Below are 24,710 nucleotides of genomic sequence, written 5' to 3'. Positions count from 1 at the left end.
ACAGGGAATTGGCGGGCAAAGTCGGCAAGCGACTCAGTCGTCGTTCCAGTTGGTGTTGCTTGGCCGTCCAGTTGAGCCTTGAGTTGTCTGGCTGTGACGGTGGTTGCTGAACAATGAAAAGCTGGCAGACGCGACCCGATCCACGATTTTTCTGCCTGCCGCCCTCCCGCCGCCAGCAGCAGCACCTAACACCAAAGCCAGCAGCGAACCAACGACCAGTGGCCAATAACCGGCAAATGTGGGACCAAACAACAACCCACACCCTACCACGCTCGCGTCCTCCCGATTGAGTTAGCCGCTATTCGTCACCTATTGCTTGTGGAGAGGAAGCTTGGGCCATCTGCCAAGCACCTGGCGTCGACATCCCGCAGCCCACGGATTTGGTGGAGCCAGGCAACACCCCGTCAGCGCGTCTGGGAGCTGGGCGTGGTGAAGTGAAGGCCAGGGCAAAGAGCAGCAGAAGGCAGCTGTAGCCTCGTCATCAGCTCCCGTCCCGCCAAAACCGCCTGGCACTGCACAGCATCAACCACACACAGCGCCCGACCTCCCCCACCAGACGACCCAACAACAAACATCACGTCTGCATTGTACTTCGAAACCACATACCAGAAACTTGACAACACACACAAGCTTACGGCCTCCATAATACATCCAGCTCTAAGCCGGACGCAGTACCAGCTCATCATGACCGCCCTCCCGGCGTTGATATCTTCTCTAGTGTTTCCCCTTCCTCCCTTCCTCCCCCCAACACCATGCCAGGCTTCGACTTCTCCAATTACAATCGCAATGTCGCTCTCCATCAGCGGGGTGTCCCTCTGCCGAAGGCGACCAGCACAGGCACAACCATTGTCGGGTGCATATACGATGGCGGCGTAGTGGTGCGTCCCTCTCCCAGCTCCTAACAAAACATCCATCACTCGCGCGGGGCACACATCTACCGCTCCTCCTGCACACACCACAGCACACACACACACACACACACACACACACACCCACAAACCCCACAAAACGGAACGGTTGGGATGACTGACCCTTGGCCCCGGCCTTGCCGTACCAGATTGCCGCCGACACACGTGCAACCTCAGGTCCTATCGTCGCCGACAAGAACTGCGAGAAGCTACACTACATCGCCCCCAACATCTGGTGCGCGGGCGCCGGTACCGCCGCCGACACCGAGTTCACGACGGCGCTCATCAGCTCGCAGATCGAGCTGCACGCGCTGTCAACGGGGCGTAAGCCGCGCGTGGTGACAGCCATGACGATGCTGAAGCAGCACCTGTTCCGCTATCAGGGCTACATCGGCGCGTACCTCGTTGTGGCCGGCGTCGACCCAACTGGCACGCATCTGTTCACGGTGCATGCGCACGGTTCGACGGACAAGCTTCCCTACGTGACAATGGGTTCAGGTTCGCTGGCGGCTATGGCTGTCTTCGAGACGCAGTGGAAGCCAAGCCTGACACGCGAGGAGGCCATTAAGCTGTGCTCGGATGCCATTGAGGCAGGTATCTGGAACGACCTGGGGTCTGGCAGCAACGTGGACGTGGCCGTCATTACGGCAGAAAAGACGACTCTGATGCGCAACTACCTCAAGCCCAACGAACGCACCAAGAAGCTTGGAAGCTACAAGTTCCCCAAGGGGACTACTGCCGTGCTCAACGAGCAAGTCATCAAGAAGGAAGATATTACCAAATATGTGACAATTCATGATCTGACTGAAGAGAGCGGCGATAAGATGGAGGTCGACACATGAGGGCGTCCCCCAGCTGTGAGTTTAAGTGGGATAGGAGGTTCGAGCGTACGCTGGCGGCCTACGCCTGTCGCAGTGTACGTTCTAACAGACATGGAAACAGCCATTTACGGGGTTGCAAGCACGCCCGGGATGGCTTTACGTTTACCGTATCTCAAATGACTGCAAATGCCATGGCGATATGACATCCAGTCTAGGTTCATGTGCAACCTGTGATCGTTATCCCCCAACCGGCTCTTGTGTGCAACTAAATATCAAGATTCAACAGCCAAGCATGAGGTGTTAAGGCATGAGATTGAGACCTGTCTTCTCTTGAGCCATGTGACATTTGATTCACAAGAGCTAGCTTGTGTCTAATTTCAGGCCCGCCCCTAAAGTATTTTAATATTACTGACGTCTGCCGGCAAACTTATCTCGAAAAAAAGGAGAGATTATGGGTCATGAACGAGAGACAGAACGGAAACCGGAACCGTCACGAATGTGCCGAGCTTGCTAACTCTGTTCACCGAAATTCCCACCCATTTATCGCCTATGTCCAAATCACACACAGGAGAAAAGAATAAGAACATATGCCATTCCCGGCATCTCTCTTTTTTTTTTAATAAACTCCTGCCAATATCCCTCTTCAGAAATAAAAGTGAAAGGCAAAATCACCCGATGAATAATCCCAGAGGCTGGAACTAGAGAAAAATACAGCCAAAAGGTACACCTTTGCAAGTAGATTGGACCCCTTCCCCTGTTGATTTGAGGAGGAACAAAGACAATCCAGAGCAAGTGAAAGCTCAAGAATGAGCTTGACAGCGAACGAGACCTAGCCTGCCACAAACATCCGCAAACTGTCAAAACAGTATCAGAAACAACTCCCGGAAACGCCGCGGCGAACCAAACTGGGTATGAAGAATAGTGGTATCGTGCCAAAGAAACTGTAACAAGACTATTGCTCATAATCGTCAAGGCATCCTAGAGCGCAAAAACGAACAGGTCGAGATTGAAGTGAAGAACGATAAAACGAACGCTGTGGCTGGGTTGGCTCTTTTGCTTCACGCATCTTTCCTCCGGCTGAAGATACTCTTCCTTGTCCTGGATTTGGAGCGCTGCTGGTCTTTAGGAGGATCGTCCGCGTATTTCGGCTTATGGATCCTGAATCTCTAATGTTAGTCCTGGTCACATTAGCTTAGCTATCAGAAGGGCACTAACCAACTGTTCCCAACCATGCTCATGCCCCTGGCCTCAGCTTCACGATAGTACTTGGCGCTTTTCTTAAGATCCTTTTTGCAGCCAATGCCCTGAGCATAGCAAAATCCAGCTTCGGCCATCGCGTCGACGTCACCCCAAGCTGCCACATATCAGTAAGAGGTTCCGCAATACAGACAGAAACGGGGTAGAAGAAGAAGAACCTACATGCAGCGATCTCAAAACATCTCAATGCCAATGCCTTATCCTGCTCTACGCCCCAGCCATTCATATGGCTCACACCCAACTCATAGATGCTAAGCGCAAACTGCGCCTTACGCGTCTTACGCTCGGCCGAGTCCACATGTTTTCCTTCCTTAACCATCTCTTCATCCTCAGCGATCTCTAGATGAGCCGACTCAGCCGCACGACGCAGCCACTCAACACCCTCTCGCGGGTTTGGACGCATGCCCCAACCATGACGACAGGCGAGAGCATAGAGTAGCATGCCGGTTGGATGGCCCATCTTGGCAGCATGCTGCAGATGCCATGTCGATTCCTGCAGGGAGCCGTTCTCATGAAGGGCAATAGCCTTGCTGACATGCTCTTCAGCAGAAAGCTCAGCCATAGCAGGCCCGACGGGATTCGAGGAGTGGTGGCTGGGCTTGATGGTACTAGCTGAGTCACTGGTAGCGGCCGATAACGATGGCCTCGGGGCCGTGGATCGCCCTCTGGGTTCGTCCATGGAAGGGCGAGTATCATCAGTCGATGGTCGACTGGGGTTGGGCGACGGTTGTTGAGCAGGTCGGAGGCATGCAGGAACATCGTGAAGCTTGCTCCTCTCCGAAGACGGCCGCCTAGCATTTTCATCGTCGGTCTGTCTGACACCTCCAGAGCTCGAAGGGCGAGTCGGTGGCGACGGTGGCGGTTGCCCGACCAGTGGATAGGTTGAGGATTTCTGGGTCGGCGACGACGGGACTTGCTCATCCAAGGAGGACGATGCCCCATTCATATCTTCAAATATATTTCGTTGAACCGACTTTCCACGAGGCAAGTTGAATTTGGAATAGATGTGTGACGGTGCTGGTGAAGTTTCGTTGTCTCCATTGATTTCACGGTTTGCCTCGCTGCGGGTGCTAACAGGCGTACACACGTTCTCCTCGGGCAGAAAAGAGGTATGGCTGTCGCAGGAAGCCTGCCGCGCCGGCGGTGCTACCATATCAGGCCTTGTATCAAAGCTCGGCGTTCCTGCTCGGCTGAGAGGTCGTGAAAAGTTGAAAGTCGGTCGGGGCAGGATAGAAGCGTCCGAGGCACTGGAAGGAGAACGCCCAAAGGAGCCATAAGCAGGGGACATAACACCACTACTAGTGGAAAACTTGCGTGAGCTCTGCGAGTGCATCGATGTGCTTAGCGAGCTATTGAATTCCTCATCGGTTGATTCGAGGGGGGAGGACTGTAAGCTCGAGCTGCGCTTGGTGAACAGCGGCCGGGGAGGAACCAGGTTGCCGCCGTCAAACGAGCTCTTGCCCCCATATCTCTCAGGTGAGTTGGTTAAGCAAGGGCCAGTAGCAGGTGATGGCGATGGCTTCTGACTGCCGTCATGATTGGCTGTTGCACCGGACTGATTCGTTATAACCTTCTCGAGATCAGAAGGCTTACGTTCGATTGGCCCGGGAGATTGCTCTCGCCGTGCCCCGACGCCAAAGTAACCGCCATTCTCACCAGCGTCACTCGGCTGTCTGCCTCTGGAGGAATCCATAAACTGAGTTGGTATAGCTGGCACAGGGATCGACTGATCAGTGACCGGGTCGATCTGTCCGAGGGTTGGATGCACGGATCTCGGCCGGTTGTTGACATCGACCTCCTCCGTCCTCAAGCCGAGGCCTAAGTGGTTACTGTTGCCATTATCATGCCTATCGAGAACGCTGTGATCATCGTCGTCGTTGTGATGAGAGTCTTGGGAGCGTGACCGATAATATTCGGACCTGGTCTGGACAATCAAAGGGCTCTCTGGAGTCAAGGGAGGTAGCCGACTTATGCGCCGACCGTTCTTTGCAGATTCCTCCAATTGCCGCTGAAGCAGTACAGTATGATGGACCAGCTCCTCAAGTGGTGAGCGTTCGGGAGGGATTTCACCGGCAACATGGAGACGGGGGGATCGGAGTGGGCGTGAAATGGAAGCTTGGGATTTTGACCTCAGATCGAGGGCATCTGGTCGGTTCGAAGACATGGTGCAATCGATCGGCCCCAATAGAGAGCCACAGCGACAGGACCCCTAGAACCGTGAGAAGGAGGAAAGAGCCTGAAGTTTCGCCGAGTTTTGGGGTGAGAAGTAGGCCCTCCGCAGGCAGGAAGCGGCGCAGTAAGGAGGTGGTGAAGTCGCGGGAGAGAACACAAGAGTCGCCGCCGCGAAGAGACAGACACCCCGCAAAGCGATGACGAGCGGCTTTAAGCCCTGAAATTAAAGTTTCTGCTTTGCATGAACCTGCTTGACCAAGTCGGGCTGCAACTGGCAAAGGAATGGTGTTGTGTGGCTTCAAGCATACGTGAAGTCGATCAAAGACGGCGATGAGTGTGAGGTCAGGGAGTTGTCGACAGTGAAAACGTCAAGCTTCTCAATCAACTGGAAGACCAACGTCGAAACTGGCCATATGAACGCTGAAGGGCCAGAATCCAGGGCAAGCGTTGATGTTCTTTTTCTTTGCTCGCAGGGGGGCTTGCGGGCGAGGAGAAGATGCGCTGTAATCTGGACGGATACTTTGAGTGGTCACTGGTGCGCCCTCTGGGTGCCGCAGCCGTTGCCTGGGCAGATGCCTGACAACAAACAACCTTCGTCCAACCTCTGCGGGGTGAACGCCAGCGAGGAGAACAAAATGTGGTTTGTTGTCGTGGCGCGTCAATTCAAAGAGCGGTCGAGTGCCGAGTGTCAAGTTGGAAAAGTCGAGGTCAGGGCTGGGAAGCAAAAGTGTGAGCGAGGTGCTGAGTGCAACTGCCCCAGTGTCACGTCTCGCACCAGGCTTGGCCGAGGAAGGGGGAAGACAGCAGGGGGAAGCAGCCTGCGAACGGGGAAGTGGATCCATGGGTAAGATGACCCATGGAACGACAAGGGCTCAGGAGATGGGGCGGGCCCCAGACCAATCGAGGGGCCTCGCCCAATGCCAAAATGGAGAAAGCTGGGACACATGGTGTGCCAAAAATGATGTGCGCTAGGCCCAAAATTGTTAGTAACCCCGGGTTGTTCCTGAAATGCTTCCCGCAGCGCGGACCCACTCAACGGTGCAATCCACAGCCGGCGGCGACCTCTTAAAAACGGGTGGCCTTTTCTCCTTTTCCAGAACAACGATTGGGCTCCAGCCCGGTCAGGAGGGTAAACAAGTGGAAATTGGACAAGCTCAGCAGAGCCTTTGATGTATGTGTTCATTGCTGGCCACCCGAGCGAAATCTGCTCTGGCCGACCTATCAAGAGTCTATGGTTTTACAGTGCCTATAGTGTCGCCACGCTGGCTGCTCTTACAGATTCCGTACACCGCAGACTTCATGGGACTTAAATACGAGGCTTTCTCCGCTGCACGTGGTATGGATACGGCACTGCTGAAACGACAACAAGAGCGTTCTAGGTATGGCAGTCGAAAACTCGAAGTCACCGTTCTTTACATGCTTTCAAATCCAATTGCAAAAGCTGGCGCGGGCACTGCCTCGACATATCGATCAGTCGGTTGATGAGATAGAATTTTCCCGTCATGACAGCAAAAGTTTCGGATGCTTCCTGGCCCCAGAGTTTCTCATGCGTCCTCCAGGATCCATTACTGACCGTTACAGAGTTACGGCGCGCTTTTCTTTCACCGTAACACGTAATGGCGTCAACACTACAGACATCTGATCAAATCTCTGTGGAGAACGAGCTTCATTTCATCATCCAAGGTTTTAAGCCCATGACCGCGGCAACAACAGCAGGTACCCGCATGCCCGCGATCCGAAAGTCCACCAAAACCGCCTGAACTCATCTCATCCCATCTGGGCAGCCAATCAACGGCAACTTAGATACCAGGATTGACCCGTGCTACGCACTCTGAGCTCGTGCGGATCGCCAAAGTGCGTCGCCGTGCAACTCCCAACGATATGCAGCTTCCCTTTATTTTATTATTTCTGACTAAGTCTACCTCCTTAGCAGTTGCAAATGGTGTGTTATAAGCTTAATTCCCTCTTAGGATAGGTCTTTTAAGACGAAGAGGAGGGCAACAGAGAAAATTGGTGCTGTTGGACCCGTCTGTACAGTGCCGTGGCGAGCAGGGTTCTCCGCGCTTTCATAGGCAGATCTGTCAGCATGGCTTGCATGTGCAGGACATGTGGCTTGGAAAGAATCTGGGAATCAGAGTGCAGAGACCAGGAACAAGCAATGACAAGATGGCGAACATGACAAAAGCGCTCCCCAAAGAAGGATGAAGTGAGATCTGCCCAAAAACTCTCCAAGATTGTCGAGTCCCGTGTGGGTGAGAATTTGGCAGGCGCTCAACAACAGAGGATGTCGGGCAACTCGTTGCAAGTCATTAGCAAATGTCCGAAATAAAAAAAAAAAGTTCCGTCTAAGACCGAATGGTTCCCATTGAACCTGCCAAGTTTAGAAACAGCTTCCCCACATACCTGAAATCAAGAAGGTAATCGAGATTGCGGTGGAAACCTTATCCAAGACATTCTCTGCTAAGTTGCAGGACACGTGCTCCGAATCAAGAACAAAATATGATCAAGCGATAAGGAGCTTCTTATCATAAATTGTTAACCAAAAATTTGTAATCCACAACTCCAAACCCATGCATTTATCTAGCACAATAGTATGGACACCTAGACCTATGACCCAAACAGTAGATACGGAGCACACAACAATAAGAGCAACATACGGTAGCCGCTGATACCAACGAAACGCCTCTCTAACTGGTAGGCGAGTAAGCCAGCCTATAAACTGTCTTGTCTACACCAACTGGCTCCCCTGTCCGCCTCTTACAACATCTTACTCTTACGGTCTCCTTAGAGATCCTTCGACCGCAGCTTCTTGAGACGCACTGTGCCTTCAAACAAGGCGCGGTCGATGGCAGCAGCAACAGTAAGAGTACCGCCAACAATGGCACACAAGCCAGCAAGGAAGCCCAGGAAGCTCTTGGCCCGCTCCTCGCGATTGATGACCTTCATGGGGGAGATATCCTAGGGAATGACGCTGTCAGTTTGTTCTCAAACATCTGCAAGCCCAAGGTCGGCCCACGCAGACGGATCTCAGAAAGGGGGACGTACATAGGAGAAGAAAACACCGGGAATGCCACCCTTAGAGTGTAAACGCTCGGAATGGCCTTCGGCTGCGTCGTCACCACCCGACAGGCTGCGCCTGTGGCTGGTAACCGAGTACTGATGCGTCTCAACAGAACCATCGGCGCTGGTGCCGAAGGAGCCCAGCTCGGCATGATGTTGCTCACGAAACTGATCCCACGTCTTCTCCCAGCCGAGAGGCAGGTATGAGGTGGGCACGATTTTGATGAAATACATGTAGCTGAAGTTAACCTCATCGGTCTCTTGGTGCGTGTTATCAAGAGGATTGACGTGGTGATTAGACCAAGGTAGGGCTTTGTTGCCGAGCTTTTGGTGCAGTGACTCGGGCAGCTGCGGGCCAAATCGAAGGTGATGGATAATGTGGGTGAACGTGTGCCTGACGGGCGATTCCCAGTAGTTCTTAAGGTCGTGCACGTGCATGTTGCCATTGCTGAAGCTCTTGCCGGGGGCAATGTGGAAGTTGCCAACGACCTTGTTGACGCGCAGGCCGCCTTCGATGCGGCAGCCTTCGCGGCGTTGCTGGTCCAGACGCTCGGCGTAGTGCTCGCGCTGGCACTGCTCGATGTTCTCGCCACGGCCGAAGGCCCACGCGGCCTGCGCGTACGCCTCGCGGACTTCGTCGCACGTCTGGCAGCATCCGGGTTTGACAGCGTTCGGAGGGGGGTTCGCGCCATAGCACGAACCACAATAGTTGGGGTCAAGGTGGGTAGCAGATTCCTCGATAGAGTGGCTGTAGTTTACGCATTGGATTAATCATTCTGCCTTCGCACGTTCCAACTGGCATGCCTCACTTACAGAGCAAGCTCCTTCTTGTCGATGTCGCCACCGCCCTCCTCCCATGGGCGCAGACGGGTCTTTGTCACGCCGTGCTGTACACCATGCTGCTGCTCGCCCGACACATCCATAACGTCAAGTGTGAGAAGCTCGCAGGGCACACGGGGGAAGGTAATGTTGAGGTGAATCTCCATGCGCTCGCCGCGGCCCTTGTCAACAACAAGCTCTGGGTGGACAACGATACGGCGATACTCGCGCCATTCGCTCCAAGAGAGGAAAAGGACGACAATCAACGACACAATGGTGACGATACCGCCCGAGGTGGTCCTGATGCGGGCATCCTCGACCGTCTTGGTGAAGGCATCTAGCCTTGTGAATCTTGACTTGCCCGCCATGATGACTGAAATCACGCCCTGCTGAGCGCGCGCTGCCGACTGGGGATGGTCGTCTATGCCGTGTCCGTCTCTATCTTCGTCCTTGTCTCCAGGATCCACAATGCGCCGCGGGGCAGAAGCGTGCAGAGGCCGAGTATCTAATCGAGAGAAAGAAAAAAGTGCTGGGGGAATTAGAAAAAAAAGGGGGGGGTTAATGAATGACGTTAATTGGGCATTTGGCGGGCAGCGGTAGGCATAGGCGATGCAGGGCCTGGCACAGTATCCCCGCGGTCTGACAGCACGACTAGGCGTTGTCGTGATAGTTTGGCGATGGGTGAAAGCTCCAACAGCACGACGAGCAGCAGCGCAAAAGTTGAGGCCACCTTTGCTGTCGACACCAGCGCCTTGGCCACCTTGTCTGAGAGCCCAGGCCAAGGAATGTACTCAGTTTCAATTGGATAATTCAGTACAAAGGCTCCACCAGGCTGCGTTATATTGGGTGGGGCATAGGAACCACAGTACAAGTCAAGGACAAAGTCAATAACCAAGAGTCCAGATCGCAGATCCCAAACACGCTCGCCCTTGGTCCGTCTCTTTTCCCCTGCTCTCCACAGGTCGCCCAGCGAAACCTACACCGGACTGGGAGCGCAAATGTCAATTGCTATTTCCGTCTCTTGTTCCGCATATCCGGATTGGCGGGTTAATCTTGATCTTCGTTTCGGCCACGGGAACAGTGGCAGAATCAACTTCGGTCAATGAAGATACTATCTGTAGAAAATGCCGTGCCCGTGGGACGGAATGGTCAATGACTTAAAACACAATAGGTACCTAGATAAGAAGTCAGAAATGAAGTATTTAGAACTTTCATCCAACCCCTAAGTCTGAGCCGACATGTGTAAGTCAGAAAGACACGACGTGACAGTCAAAGTCTAATCGTCAATAGCATAGTTGACCTTACTCCGCTTGACATGGTAATAAGGATTCTGAAATGACGATCGATAGATGCGATCGTAGAGGTAATCTTTTCTTTTCCAGTTGGTGCTGAACAGTGCTGGATGTCTTCATCGCCCACGTTCTGATCCTTCGGAAGGAATTGGCACCCCACAGCCAAGTCAAGGCTAGGTAGCCAAGCTCTCGAGAACTTTTGTCCCGCTATTCGTGTCATTGCCAATTGATCATTCTCTAAGGTGCAAACTTGTAGTTATTGACCTTGAGATCGTCTGCAGAAACTGCCAGGGACAAGAAACGAGTACACACACGGGCGCATCATAAGGCCGGGAATGTACGAGAGATGCGATGCTATGGTCAGATAGATGCAAAGGAGCTGATATCCGACGATCGATGTCTGCGCTGTTGAATATTTCTGGTTTTCGTAAGACGCTCCGTATCATTACTCAAACCTCAAAACTCCAACCCATGTGTATCTTCCCTAATCCAACCAGGAATTTAGGTCATACCAGTTTAAGCTTTAAGATAACTATGAGAATGAACATCCAAACTCACACAACCACAGAGGGAGACCCGCGGTCCCTGGTTCAGAAAGCCTTGATCCTCGCGCTGCTGGCGATGTCCTCCTGGGAGTCTTTGACTAGGAAGCTACATAGAGGCTGTCAGTAACAACCTGGATAATCTTTTTTTTCTCCAAAAAAGACACTCACTTGTAGAACAACACTGCAGGAGCAATTGTGCCCAGATGCCATAGGCTATGGGCATCAATGCTCCCCCATAGCGGGGGGAAATCGAGTAGCTCTAAGCTCATGGCACACATGATCCAGGCGACGACGACACCGGGCCATACTGCCCAGCCCTGACCTGTCGCGCGGTACCTCTTCCAACTGAACCAACTCCACAGTACATTCTGCACGACGCCGCAGACCACATTCGCTGCCATGTTATACGTGTAATCCCATCTCCAGAATTTCAGGTAGGCCACGTGCGCGATGTATAGCGACGCACAGAGCCACGTCCACAACCTCAATACCCTACTTGCGCGCGGCCGGTCCAAGCGGAAGACTCGCACGACGGTGTAGTACATCCCATACAACACATTCGCGCCAGCAGCAAAGTAGTCCAGCTGCTCCGTGAGCGGGAAGTCTCTAGTGTGAAAGACAGCACTAAAGAACCAGGCAACCATGCTGACACGGGCGAGGTTGACGTAGAAAGGGCGCATAGAGTAGGACGGGGGGATCTGGGCCAGCACGCAGTGGTGCAGGCCGTGGTGATGGGCCAGGAAGTTGCCGACGGAGAAGAGCACGCTGAAGGGCTCTTGCATGCCGAGGAAGCGGTAGAAGGGCCATTTCCCATGGAACTGGACAATGGGCTGCGGAGGGGTCGAGGATTGCCGCTGGGTGGTGATGATGTGCTGGCAGGTGTAGTCGCACTCGGCTGGACAGGTCCAGAGCAGGAGACGGCGATGGAGGGCTTGGTGAGAGAATAGGAGGTTAGAGTGAAGTCCTATTGTTGCCGGTCTTCAAGACTCCATGGCTCAGGGCGACCTACGGATGGGAGTTCGGTGCGAGGGGTCAGCGCCGCAATTTTCTTGCTTGCAGATCTATCTCATTGCGTTAGCGACTTCCCGTGCCTGTTCCCACCTCTAGCATTGCCACTGCAGCCGAACACACCTCAACACACTCTCTGAACTCCGGCAACTGGTCCCCAATTGATGCAGCAGCTGGGCCGGCGAAGAAGACAAAAGTCACCAGCACGAGGAGGAATAGCCATTGGCCCGATCTTGGCAGGCCGGCATGCACGCTGGGTCGCCGTCTAATCGAAGAGCTTAGCATCTCAATGGCATCGGGCTGTCGACAGAGGGATGCGAGTGTAGAAATGATTTAGGTGAGATAAAGAACAGACGAAGAAGGGGAAAGGGACCAACTGAAAAAAAAAAATAATCGTAGGGCCAGATAGGGAAGACTGAGGGGTGAGGGTTTAGCGTTCAATGTTTGAACATATGAGATAAGGGAGGTCGTTGGTTAGAGACAAAATGCCTGGCAGACGCGAGTCTTGTCACGCGCCAGCTTGACAAACCCCAAGCCCCGAGCGACACAGCGGCCCCACATGGACACTCGGCATTATCCCCACCAACGGCCACTGACCCTCCAGACCCAAGCAAGTGAGTGGGGTTATTCACTGGGGATGCTCCCGCCGCCACCCCCACGATTCGCTTGCTCGGTGATCTCGGAAAGTTCCCCTGCGCTGTGGAAAAGCCGGGGACCCATCAACAGCACTACGATGTGTGGCAGTCGCAGATTGCAGATTGCAGAGTGCAGATGCGCAGGATCAGGCAGATGGGCAGACTATCGGGAGATCCGCAGGATAAAGGCGGAGCCTGGCTTTCTAAGCCTCATGTTCGGCCAACACACACCACCTCATGTCCCATCTTTAATTTCACCACTTGACGTTGTTGCTTTACTTCCATCACTTTGTGCGGAAAGAATCGAACGGCGCAGGTAGGTAAGCCATAAGTTTATTGGCTAGCATGACGTTGGACATGAGGGCAGGTATGTACTCAAAGATCATTCATCATTATTAGCATTCATCATCCATCAGTTCATATATATCATCGCCATCAACAAGGAAATTTTCCTCTTTTTGCCCTGCCGCAATGCCAAATAGCCCTCAACTCCTATCTATTCGTCCGGAACCAGGAACGAGAGTTTTCCAGCCGCCCACAATGCCACCTTCCCGAGCACAACTCTCAGAAAAGGTAGACAAAACCGCCAGGGCTTTGGTTTACCGGCCAGGTACCCCAATGCCATACTAACAGGTAGAAGGGAGAAGCGACTTTGCCAAGTAAGAAAATGTAAGAAAATGCGAGTAAACGAGAGGAATAAAGGAGCCCAGTCATTCCAGGTTCACTGTCGCTCATGAGACCTTGGTATCCACAAGCCCACATATGACGGAATCCTCGGTGCCGAAGAGCAAGGATAAACGGGCAGTGAGTGCTTTACGGCCCAGTAAGCGAGTAATTAGCTGAACCACGAAAAAGGGGAAACCTTAAGTGAAAGACAAGATGGCCGCCCAAATAACTCGACGCCCAAATGCCCACCATGCAACCGTGGGTATATAATCCAAAATGACCATGACCACCCAAAATTATTAAACCACCTTTCGAAACAGATGTATGTCGAAGCAGCCAATAAGATATTTCCGTTCCATGCCATCCGTTCATAGCCCTCCAGATCATGTCATTCACCAAGTCAGTTATCCATTGTCAGCAATCCAACTGTTATGCGCCTGTTCATATCGACAAAAGTCATTATCATCATCGATGTCGTTGTCGTTGTTGTTGTTGTTGTTGTTATCGTCGTCGTCGTCGTCGTCGTCGTCGTCGTCGTTGTTGTTGTTGTTTTTGCTGTTACTGTCGTCGTCGTCCTCATCCTCGTCGTCACATCGTCATTTTAAATTCCGCAATTCCACATGATGCATGACAATGAAACATGTTCAAGGAATTGAACGAATGGATCCTCAACAGAAATCCGAGTTGGGGCATAACAAGAGGCGAATAAAACCAGCAGATCCGAGCGGGAGTAAGCAATTACTCAAGAACGACGATCAATGCTCAGAACGAGCATTAGTCCCCTTCTGATTGAGCTCCTTGAGCCGCTGATCAAGGTAGGCAAGACGATCAGCAAGGGTAGTCTGGCGTCCCGAAAGAGCATTTGAGTCGCTGGAGAAAGGCTGAATGGTCGCAAAGGGGCGACCAAGAACTCCCAGGTCGATGCTACCGGCCTGATGAGAACGGTGAGCACGATGAGGGTAGCTGTGGCTCGAACTCGAGACAGAAAACGGAGAGCCAAGCCGCGGAGGGGGTTCCAAGCTAGACGTATCGCTCTTGACACTGACGTCGGGCATGCTTGCTGACGTGTTCAAAGGGGGTCCTGACGCTGGTTTCGGGATGAAGATACCATCGTCCCTGACGCGAGTCGTCGCTCCAGCCTCTGTAGATGAAGAGGATGCCGTTTCAGCTGTAGAATTAGCAAGACTTGGGTCAAGCCACCAATCGGCACCAATGCTGGGCCGCTTGCGGAAGACTCCAGATTGTGTATGCCGCCGTTTCTGTGCACCCGACCTACTAAGACGAACAGGTGATTGAAGCGTCTTGCGCGAGCCAAGAGACTGGCTCTGCCTACGCGGCATGGCGGAGCCGCTCAATCCAAGAATAGCAGCAAGTGAGTTCGAAGAGCTCGGCCCGTAACTGCTTGGGGTGAACGGAGATCCCAACCGGCGCCGTTCGGCAAATGACGGCTCTCCTTCGAAAGTCTGCAGGATTTTCTTGCCAGCAGAAGAGTCTAGAGATGGCTCGCTCCTGTCCACCGTGGACGCAGGAGTCGGCTCAGGCTGGAGCTTGAGCTCAGGCTCAGGCCTGGTGATCGAGGGCCCTGAGCCAGCTTTGGCAAGCTGGGCCAGGGGGCCATTCGGCTGCATACTCTCCGCGGTGCTGAGAGCAAGAGACACAGAGATGTCGCGTGTTGTAAACGCGCCTTCTCCCCGTGCAGGGGTTGAGCGGCGGTTCCAATGGCGTGCCGCCGCCTGAGTGAAAGGCGTGCCAGTCCGAGACATGAATCTAAATGTGCTGGGCCGTGAGCTGGCCTTCAGCCGGCACAGCTCTCGCAAATGCGCCCGGGTCGCCGCGCAAGTATGTGGCCACTCGATAAATGGACTTGAATTGTCTGCCGTTGGTGTCGCGCTCCCGCTTTTTTTGCCTTCGGCAGATGCCTTAGCTGCGCGAGCCATGGCTCTGGATCCTTTCCAGCTCTTCTTGGCCGCGCGAGCGACTCGCAAACAGACGCCGTCAGGAGGAATACCGCTCTTACTCATGCGGAATGGAGTAACCCTGGGGTCCTGAAGATATAACAAGAACGTTGACCATAGGTGGTCACTCATGGCCTTTGTCCAAGGTGCTTTCCTTCCCCTTTTTGTCTTGGAAGCACTAGAAGAGGCCTGAGGAGTGGTCTCGGCTGGCTCCTCATCTTCTTCGTCCGCAAGAGGGCAGGTGTAGAAGGTGCCCTCACCATCTGACTCTTCGCTGCACTCTTCATCCGAGAACTGCGAAAATTGACTGAATAAGGAAGCACTTGTGTGAGTTGACCGCGAGGTAGACGGCCTGCTAGACTCATAATCAGGCTCAGGTGTCGATTCAACGCTGCTGCTTAAATCTAAGCTCCACGAAGGGTACCGTTTTCTTGGGCGAGCCTGTTCCAGCTCTGGAGCGGGCGTTTTTGGAGAAGAGGGTCTTGCGCGTGGCACCTGAAGATACCCCTCGCACTGTGTCTCAATGGGGAGCTCAGGGAAAGGAATTAAATCGTCATCCATGTGAAACCTGCGAGGAAGAATCTCGGGTTCAGGCTCCTCAATGCTTGGGATGGGGATGTCAGCAGCAGCAACAGATGCCAGGAACTGCTGAGTAGGAGCCGACAGCTGAGATGCGACTCGCCTCCTCACCCTCAGGCGCGGTCGTGGAGGAGAAGGAAGTTGAGCCTCATCGGACTGGAGCAGAGGCTCGGGAGTCTTAGGCGGCTCATCCAGGCCGGAGTACCGAAAACCCCGCGGTAGGCTAGAGTGGCCGGAAAGTTGATTCGCCATGTCTTGGAACAGAAAAGCAGCTGTATCATCAAAGGGGCCTGAATGGAGCCGCTAGACGGGCAAGGCTTAAGACAAGCGGCAGACGATCTCGTCTAGTTGTCGCAGACCGAGGAAAAACGCCGCCGATCAGGTAATACGGTAGATCCGACTTGATGTGTCTGTCAGCGGACGGGCAGAACACTCTTTGGAGGATGGGGTGTTGAAATGTCGGGGCAAATTACTTCTCCCGCGTTTGATGCTTTCGGGCGCAAGGAGCCAAAATATCAGATGATTAAGAGCAGCCGACGTCCGCACAAATCAGAACGTCCAAGGAGTTGATAGTTTCCTTTCGCAATTCCAGGGAGGGAGGAGGGCTGGTCCCAGTATATGTATGATGAGATGATGCTCAGGTGGATGAGTGGAGCAATTATGAGATTGTCGTTAGGGTGGTCGTGACAGAGAAAACCGACAATAGGTTAAACAAACGAAGAGGGAAATGAGGAAATGAGGCCGTTAGGGAACACGGTCGATTATTCTTGAGAGCTATCAGGGCCGTAAGAGCCGCGAAATGGTGAGCGCGATGGCCAACGGGTGCTTGCGATCAACCCAGCGGTTGGGGCTGAGCCGGGATGAAGCGCTCAGTGAGATCGATCGTGACGGTTGGTCGCGATGTTGTAAAGCACCCGAGACCTTGCGCCGAGCGCGGCCGGTCGTTTCAATCGGGGTTGTCGCCAAAAGAGTGACTGCGCTGCGGAAAGGAGAGAAAGTGGAGGGGGGAGGGGAAGATCGGTGCTGATGGGGTGCGTTGGATATGTAACGGTGACGGTGCCGGACTCATGCAAAAAGAAGCAGGAAGAGCTAAGGCGGGCATGGGGCATGGGAAGGTGGGTGGGAGGGGTCCGGGGGGGTGAAAACGACTGCGGCTGGTCACCGGTTGAAGCTTGAGACCCGAGGGTGAGGAGTGATGGGGAGGAGCGAGAACCCGCGCTGGGCCGCTGGCTGGGGGTTGCCAGGGCTGGCCGCAGGACTGGCTGGGCGGACCTCCACTGACAGGGGTGGTGCAGCGCTGCGCTTGTGGGCAGGCGCGACTGCTGTGTGGGTGCCCCTGGGGTAAAGCAGCGGAAGCAGTGTGCAGGGCTCCAGTGGAACCAGCAGCTGGAAGTGGCCTAACCTGCCCCTCCCTCCCCCGGCCAGCGTCCAGCACCCACCCCAGGTCAGCATCTGCGTGCCTTAGTTGACGAGTTGATGGCAAACTCCCCCACCACAGCGGGCAAACGTGGAAGCGCCCGTGTTTTGGACGCTCCGATCGGGATGACCAAAGGGGTGTGGTTTATGAAGTGGCCAGTGAATAACAGCCACAGAGCCAATATTCTCAGTCAGGGTGGGCACTGATGGGCCTCGGTCAATAATCTTGCGATGTTGCTCGGGACGAGCCCGAACAACTCACCTACAGCAGAGTGCAGACTGCAGAGCAGTGGGAACTTTGACTAGATCAGTCCTGATGATGACTCCATGGGTTCGTGCTTGCAACTGTGCAGGACTGATTGGGCAGCTTCAAATTTGCCGAGCCCAGATCACTGAGAGCCAAAGTCTGTCAATTGAAACATCTCAACAACCGAGAAGCCTGCGATGCCCGTCGCCTACTTTCCGCAACTTTCAGGAACATATGCCCTGAACCCCGGGAAGGCTGGAACACAAAGAACAAACGCATTTCACCCGGACAAGGAATAAGAGCCAGTCATGGCGTTATTCAATCCAATGGCCAGTCGGGCCGCCGTTGTGGCTGGCAGCAACATGTTGAGGGCGGCCCGGCCTGGAGAGACGTGAGCTCGGGTTGGTCCCTCGACGCATGCAAAACGTTCTTGCATCCAGAGAAAGTTGGAAGAGTTTCGTTTTTGGCTCTTGTACCTACCGCGCTATGTTGCTTTTTTCAGGAACCAGATTGCCAACTGTCACCACACACGATGCATCTCTACCTCTACCCGGTACCTAAGCTGGCTTTTCTCGGTACAGATTTAGGCGGGACGAGGATGTTTCCCGGGCTGTGCATGCATTCTTTTAACGGAACGCTTGACATATGGGTTGGCTAGATGCGCAGCTCACCAGTCCGGTGCTGTGCTGTCAAGAGGAAGTCAGAAGTGAATGACTACTGGAGAAAAAGACGCCAAATGGCATTGAGCCAATGTCTTCAGGTAGGATTCGCGAAGTCCCTCCAGTGATATGTGTGGACGATAGCACACGCGTCACGCCCAAGGTGGAAAAGAAAGGAGCTTACCTAGCCCTGAGTTGTCGAATGGCTGCTGCTTGTCACGATCAAGGCGGGGCAATTTGAGAGGCTGGGAGCGTACGTGACGCGAAAAGCGACATGCAGGGTGCAAAGCGAATGGAAACTGCAGCACCAAATCCAGAACAAAGCGCGCACAGCTCCAGATGGACCCCTCGACAAATATCAAAACACCAATTTGGACAGAAGTTTTCCGGTTTGTGTGTTTGTTTACATCATGATGCTGATGATATATCGAGATTGGCGGCATAGCATTCAACTGACATCAACAAGAACATAGGCACAGAAACCTCGTTGCAATCCGTCAGACGTAGCAGGTGAGATTAGGGTAAAACAGCCGAAAATCAGGAGTTATGGGTCGAATTCATTGAGCGACGCGTTTTTTCGCGTCACTGACGCGCCAATTCATAGTCGTGTTTAATTGGACCCACTCGCGGGGCTTATCCCGCTTCCTGGCTCCGTTCTCGCTGCTTGCCGTCGATCAAAGTTTATCGTATTCTTTCCCCATGGTCGTCCCAGTTTTGCCATACCGTACACACCGCCGCTTCTTGAGGTCAAACATATTGAAAACCTCTCGTAGCTATTTCGTTGCCTGAAAAACTTATAGAACAAATGCATGTTACATATGTACACTAGGTATGTTTCTTGGCCTACTCAATCGATTGACAAGTGCGGCAAAAGTCTCCTTCATGGCCAGTGAGATGCAACACACGTATATGGACAAGGTACTCTGAGAGTACCTTATCCAAATAGCTGCGCGGAGAGCTTATCGACAGTTATATGTTTAGAAAGACACCTTGCCATTGTTGACAATCAGGGTACAAAACAGAAAGGCAATGCAACAGCGTTTGAAACCCACAGATCATAGATTTTGGACGTGCTTCTTGGCCTTTGAGCCTGAAGTCGACGCCGTTTCGGTTTTCATACCTTCCAGCTGCCAAGCACACGGAATTTCGCAGAGGTAATTAAAAGATACAGCTTCACCACAAGTCCAAATGTTGCATGCATATGTTGCAGTTCCTTTTCCTGAGCCGCTGCCATGCATCCGTCATCTGTCCCCCGTACACCGCTTGAAGTCCTCACCAGTTCGGTTAAGCCAGCGTCGACGAAGAAGAGCCCTCACAAGTCAGAGAATATTGGGGATCTGCTTGGATACTATCACCAGGATCCTCGCTGGCGATAACCCAGTCTCTCTATACCTCGGGTAGGTCAAGGATCAAATGGGCAGTGGTGTTGAATCCAGTATAGGACAAAACCACCGAGACAAGACGAATCAAACGATATTCCTCACCCAACACACTCCGATTATGGCCCATTTTGTCCAGCTAAAGCTCGTGGAGTTTGGACGTCTGAGAAGTGCTGGGCATCACCGAGACAGACTTTCTGGCAAGGCTCACTCCTTGATTGGCCCCCTTGAGCTTCGGGTGGCTGCATCACCGGATAGTGTTTGTTAGCTTACTATCGGAACTGGGAAGAGACCTGTCATCTAAAAAATAATCCACTAACAGCAGCAGACACAGGGCGAGGGCATACCCAAGCATTCAGTCGAAGCTGCCACGTTTCCAATACATTGACAACTGTTCCTGTGCAGAAAATAATGCAGAAAGTTTAGCATCTCCGTCCCGCAAGCGAGCTGATTGGGGTTTGTGGCACAGTTTTCAAGAGTTGTGTAGTTGGGCAGTAACACAGGACGTTTCACAGGACCCACAAGAGCTGCCCTAGGCCAACAAGCAATCCTGACGCGCAAAATCCTTGATGACGGGCTGACCCCAACCGTTTCCTTAGGCCAACTATCATAATTCATGTCTGCTCGGTCCCAATCAGACTTGTCCATGAGGCTTGTTAGAATCTATGACACTTACATTCGATGAGTTTACCAGAGATGCTGCCTTACCAGCTTAACAACCATGGAAAATCTAGTTGACATCATCACGCTCGACAATCTGGAGCAGAAACTGCCACGATGGGATCCTGACAACAACAATCACCTCTACGCGCTAGTGGACATGGGCAGGTAAGAATACCATAAGATAAACTCTGCTCTTCTAACGCCATCGCAAGCAATGGAATCCGTTTCTCCATCTCAGATCTGTCTCCTCCTCGAGCTCGTCTCTTAAAATGTATCTACCGAGAGAGGGCATCCATCTCTTTATTTGATGCTTTGACTGGGCCGTCCCTCGTTTTCTCCGAGGAAACTATCAAGTCAGTCTCCCAGACGTTAGCACGCTTCAAATCGATCGCTGTCGACAGCTATGGTGTCCCCCTTAATCAGATCAGGGTGTTTGCAACCGAGGCGATGCGTCGTGCTCAAAATGCCACTTCCATGCTCGAAGCCATACGGATAGCCTCTCCTGGGTTATCTGTTCACATCCTTGCCCCTGAGGTTGAAACCCTCTTTGGGGCTGTGGGAGCAAGCTCGAGCTTTGTCAACGCGAAAGGCTTGTTTCTCGACCTCGGCGGCGGTAGTGTGCAGATGACATATCTCGATACGTCCTCTGGCATGGACAGCAACAACGACACGACTCATGAAATTGCTGCCGCCCTGGCTGGACAGAGCCTACCCTTCGGGGCTGCTCGCCTGATCAAGCTTCTCGAAGATAGTGACGTTGAAGTACAAACCATCGCAAAATCAGAACTCAGTCAGGGTCTCACCAGAGCTTTCCAGACTCTATGTGAGAGGTTTCCGTCCCTTGCAGCGATTGCCGCCCAAGTCCAAGAAGGTGGAAATGGAGAGACCGGTTCCGGTATTGATGTTTACCTCTGTGGAGGCGGTTTTCGGGGCTATGGGAGTATGCTGATGCAAAATCACCCCATCAGCCCATACCCCATCCCATCAATCGGGTCGTTCACAGTGTCCGGAGAGCTGTTTTCCAAGACGACAACCATGCTAAAAGTCAACAAATCCTTTGACGGCAAGATATTCGGTATGTCAAAGCGCCGGCGTGCCCAATTCCCGGCTATTGTTGCCGTAGTCGACGCCCTCATTGGCGCTGTGCCTCCTATCCGTTCAGTCACGTTCTGTGCTGGGGGCAACCGAGAAGGAGCACTGATGATGATTCTCCCGACACATATACGCCAAACCAATCCTATGACCATAGAGAATGAAGCCTCGGGATTCATCCTACCTGCGTCCCCGAACAGTTTGGTTTCCATCCGTGATATTATGGACACTTTACACACAGCACTTCCTCCGGATATGGATTCGACTAGGACGGCGACAATTTTCAGCCTTCAGCTTGGTTCATTTTATGTCCGCCAGATTTGGCATCGCTTGGGGCAAGACGCTGACGCCAACGCATCCGCGGCCCTTCACTACGCCGTCAACTTACCGGATCAACCGGGACTCACCCATCTCAGTCGAGCTGTACTTGGAGTGACAAGTTGTGCGCGTTGGGGAGCCAGTCTTGCGCCAGTTGACCTTGTGTTATATCGGAATCTCCGGGCATTGCTGGATTCGGTTGATCCAGAGGCAGTCTTTTGGGCGGACTACATTGGTGCTGTCTCGGCCGTTCTGGCTACTATCTTACCCAGCTGGCCACGGTCACAACAGAACATATCTGAGCATGTTCGGTAAGCAGTTGTGTAACGTCACATATCGTGTTCTTAGGCACTAAGTGAAGAACAGTTTCCAAGCTGCTGCAGAGAAAGGGAAAAAATACAAGATCTCACTTGAAGTTTTCGTCCATGAAAGGTTAGGCATAGGGTTAAACTTGGATGAATTAGCCAATATCTTCAAGCCGGTATCAAAGTGGAACAATGGAAGAACAGTTAGTGTTGTCGCCAAAGAGCTACGTTGAAGTAAGCTATCGCCGCTTCTCATTTCAAGTTGCGTAACTAAACTCCAACAGCAATTTATATGACAAAGAGGCACCGTTATGTCTATAATCATGGGAGGTCTAAAGAAGACTCCAGACGTGTGGCATTATTTCAAAAGAAATCCATGACAATTAGCACTAGAGACCAATTACACCGAGACTGACCAGCAACCGATTCGTGGTTCACAACTACCATATACCAAGAACGAAATATTTAAGGCGCCTATCAGAACTATAATTTTTACCGTTGAAGAGTACGGGATTTCTTAAGATATTCGAGCTCCTTCTTGACAACGTGCTCAATGAAGAAGTTGTCATCCAAGACAACTTGACCCACGGCTAAGATTTTTTCATCTGAACAAAGTTAAGTCAGTGGTAGCCTTCTCCACAAAATTTTGCCATATCAGTAACTTACGGAATTCCTGAAGCTTCCTCCAGGCATTTTCAAAGGTTGTAATCAGTTCAGTATTGTTAAGTCCGTCAAGAACAGGCTTTGTAAGCTTGTCATATTTGTGGAAGCTCTCCACATACACCACGGTTGTTTTCTTCAATAATTCCTGTGTGGTTACCTCGAACTCACGTTGTTTTGCACGCAAGCGAACCGCTGTCGCGCCACCGTTAGTCACCTTACGTGAGTGAGCATACCGCTTTCAAACCCACCTTCGTCAGTCATGCCTGTCGGCTTTTCTTGTTCCCTGACCCAAACTAAGGATTGGCGGTATATTAGCAGCATCTGCCACAGCCCTAACCACCGGTAAAACTTGCGGGTATACTTCATCTCTCTAGTGCCACCATTCTTGGCAGTTTCACCTGGCTGTCTTTGGTCGCATTTGCCCTGGTCTTTTTTAAGATATGGGTCAATTTCGTTCAAGACCTTTCCCTCAAGTCGTGCAATCGATTCCGCTGCATGTTGACGGAGTGCTCCTTCAACACAGGTGGCATCCTGGACTCTGAGAACATGTGGCTCAAGGACAAAGTTCTTGCAGCACAGGATCCTCCACATACACTTCATCTCCAAGAGGGTTGACAACAATGGGTCCTCCCCCTTTTGCTGGTTGACCACCAGGCGGAGCAACTTATCCATTTGGGATTCAAAATCGTTTTGATCGTCGTTATCGAGGTTTTTCTTCGCCCAGTCACTTATTTTGTCTCCCCACGTGCGCCTAGTTTTTGGCATTATTCCCAGTCGCAGAACGCTTTGGTTGTTTTGACCTTGTTGGCTCTGTTCAGTGAATGGATGCGCCGTGATCTCCAAAGGGGGAGAGGTCGCCCTGTCGGGGAAAGATATCTTCATGATCATAGGTTTCTCCTGATCAAATTGCGCATCATTCAGCATAAACAGAGCAGAGAAACTCCAGCGATCTTTTGGACATGGTCAGCACACAGTCGATTTCAGAAGGCAAAGGATATTGCCCTGAAAAGCTTACTTCGATGTATTCGGACCATTGATACCAATTGCCCGCGAAGTCCACAAGTCTCACGAGGGAAAGGTCCGTTACGGCACTCTGCACAGACCCCCTCCAATCCAACACACTGACGAAGCTTGTCAGTCAATGAGTGACACGATTGTTTGGCGCGGTGTCGGATTCATACCTTTTTCTGACGTAGCTTGCAGCGCACACACGCCTTGTCCCGTCGCACTTTGTTTGTGGACTCTTTGTCTTTCAGGAGTCTAGTTCGCTTTTGACCTTGAGGGGAAGCTATGTAAAATTATCAGCTCCGTTCTGCAAATCCCGATACGAGCCAAGTGGGCAGACAAACCTCCACTATGGACAACATCTCTCTCTGGTTGAGGATATACAACCGACGGGACCATTTCCTCCGGCAAGGGGGATGCAGCATCGGGCATGGGACAATCATCTGGCGTGGCAGGGGATCCTGCACATATGGGGGAGTCTTCGATGCGGAGATTCTCATCTCTGACGGGCTCGGGACCAGAAATATCCGGAATAATGTTCGGCGCTAGCTGGCGTTCAATCCCTGTCATGGGCTCTCCGTCCTCGATCGGGCCATCCAGTGGAGGGGTTGTATCAGTCAAGTAAGAACCATGGTTTGTCTCCGATTCGGAGTTGTCAACGAAAGAAAGATAATCCGTCCGGTCCAGGATACTGGCAGTATCATCCAGAACTGGGTGTGTTGGTTCTAGCCTCTCATCCAAGCTCCAAACTCCATAGCTCTCGAGGTCACTAGGGTCAAACAAGGCGTCACCTCTTTTCCTTGGCCAGTTCATGTTGCCCAGGTGATCCTCTGTGCCTTCCTGGTCGCGCGGATGTTTCTGAAACTTAACCACAGGCTGCCGAGTGGCACAGAACCCACTAGCAGTCTCGCAATATTGGTCAAAAATCCAACACTGGGTGTATGTAAAGTGGACCGAGTCTGGAGGTGTCAAGATGCAGAGTGGGAAACGATTCAGTAAACTATGGTACAGGATAAGGTAATATTGTTCAACGGCCTGCGAGCTCTACATTCCTTCTAGTCTTCTTGTTACTTTCGATCTTTCGGAGCCTGGCCATCACCCCATAGGTACGTACCCTTACTGATTTCCTCCTTTGGCAGTGGTCGATGAAACAAGATAATGTAATTGGTCAATTCCTGGTTAGCCTGAGAGAACTAGATTCAATGCCGGCCCTGACTTTCACCGAACATTGACCTCGGGTTTCACA

At 52.4% G+C, this 24,710-nt stretch overlaps 7 protein-coding genes across 7 annotated transcripts; 2 read left to right on the top strand and 5 right to left on the bottom strand.

Annotated features, from left to right (window-relative positions):
* Positions 1–752: 752 nt before the first annotated feature.
* CTHT_0054640 (uncharacterized protein) lies at positions 753–1,750 on the top strand (the record flags this gene model as incomplete). The annotated part of the gene is made up of 2 exons (XM_006695735.1): positions 753–878; positions 1,058–1,750. The coding sequence occupies 2 exons, from the start codon at positions 753–755 to the stop codon at positions 1,748–1,750; spliced, it is 819 nt and encodes a 272-aa protein (XP_006695798.1).
* A 1,037-nt stretch (positions 1,751–2,787) lies between these two features.
* CTHT_0054630 (uncharacterized protein) lies at positions 2,788–5,150 on the bottom strand (the record flags this gene model as incomplete). Its single annotated transcript, XM_006695734.1, has 3 exons — positions 2,788–2,887; positions 2,945–3,083; positions 3,149–5,150. The coding sequence occupies 3 exons, from the start codon at positions 5,148–5,150 to the stop codon at positions 2,788–2,790; spliced, it is 2,241 nt and encodes a 746-aa protein (XP_006695797.1).
* Positions 5,151–7,942: 2,792 nt separating this feature from the next.
* On the bottom strand, positions 7,943–9,405 carry CTHT_0054620 (uncharacterized protein; the record flags this gene model as incomplete). The annotated part of the gene is made up of 3 exons (XM_006695733.1): positions 7,943–8,116; positions 8,204–8,966; positions 9,032–9,405. The coding sequence occupies 3 exons, from the start codon at positions 9,403–9,405 to the stop codon at positions 7,943–7,945; spliced, it is 1,311 nt and encodes a 436-aa protein (XP_006695796.1).
* Positions 9,406–10,919: 1,514 nt separating this feature from the next.
* On the bottom strand, positions 10,920–12,167 carry CTHT_0054610 (uncharacterized protein; the record flags this gene model as incomplete). Its single annotated transcript, XM_006695732.1, has 4 exons — positions 10,920–10,980; positions 11,043–11,805; positions 11,884–11,935; positions 12,006–12,167. The coding sequence occupies 4 exons, from the start codon at positions 12,165–12,167 to the stop codon at positions 10,920–10,922; spliced, it is 1,038 nt and encodes a 345-aa protein (XP_006695795.1).
* Positions 12,168–13,938: 1,771 nt separating this feature from the next.
* CTHT_0054600 (uncharacterized protein) lies at positions 13,939–15,969 on the bottom strand (the record flags this gene model as incomplete). The annotated part of the gene is made up of 1 exon (XM_006695731.1): positions 13,939–15,969. The coding sequence occupies one exon, from the start codon at positions 15,967–15,969 to the stop codon at positions 13,939–13,941; it is 2,031 nt and encodes a 676-aa protein (XP_006695794.1).
* Positions 15,970–20,139: 4,170 nt separating this feature from the next.
* Positions 20,140–21,609, top strand: CTHT_0054590 (putative retrograde regulation protein; the record flags this gene model as incomplete). The annotated part of the gene is made up of 3 exons (XM_006695730.1): positions 20,140–20,246; positions 20,294–21,156; positions 21,461–21,609. The coding sequence occupies 3 exons, from the start codon at positions 20,140–20,142 to the stop codon at positions 21,607–21,609; spliced, it is 1,119 nt and encodes a 372-aa protein (XP_006695793.1).
* A 679-nt stretch (positions 21,610–22,288) lies between these two features.
* Positions 22,289–24,277, bottom strand: CTHT_0054580 (uncharacterized protein; the record flags this gene model as incomplete). The annotated part of the gene is made up of 5 exons (XM_006695729.1): positions 22,289–22,401; positions 22,463–22,651; positions 22,708–22,752; positions 23,053–23,409; positions 23,809–24,277. 5 exons carry the CDS (start codon positions 24,275–24,277, stop codon positions 22,289–22,291), a joined length of 1,173 nt encoding a protein of 390 aa, XP_006695792.1.
* Positions 24,278–24,710: the final 433 nt, after the last annotated feature.

The sequence above is a fragment of the Thermochaetoides thermophila genome (assembly GCF_000221225.1).
Source record: "Thermochaetoides thermophila DSM 1495 unplaced genomic scaffold scf7180000011820, whole genome shotgun sequence".
Classification (NCBI taxonomy): Eukaryota; Fungi; Ascomycota; class Sordariomycetes; order Sordariales; family Chaetomiaceae; genus Thermochaetoides; species Thermochaetoides thermophila.
Note: the sequence above shows the minus strand (reverse complement) of the source record. Positions and strands in the feature narration are given on the sequence as shown.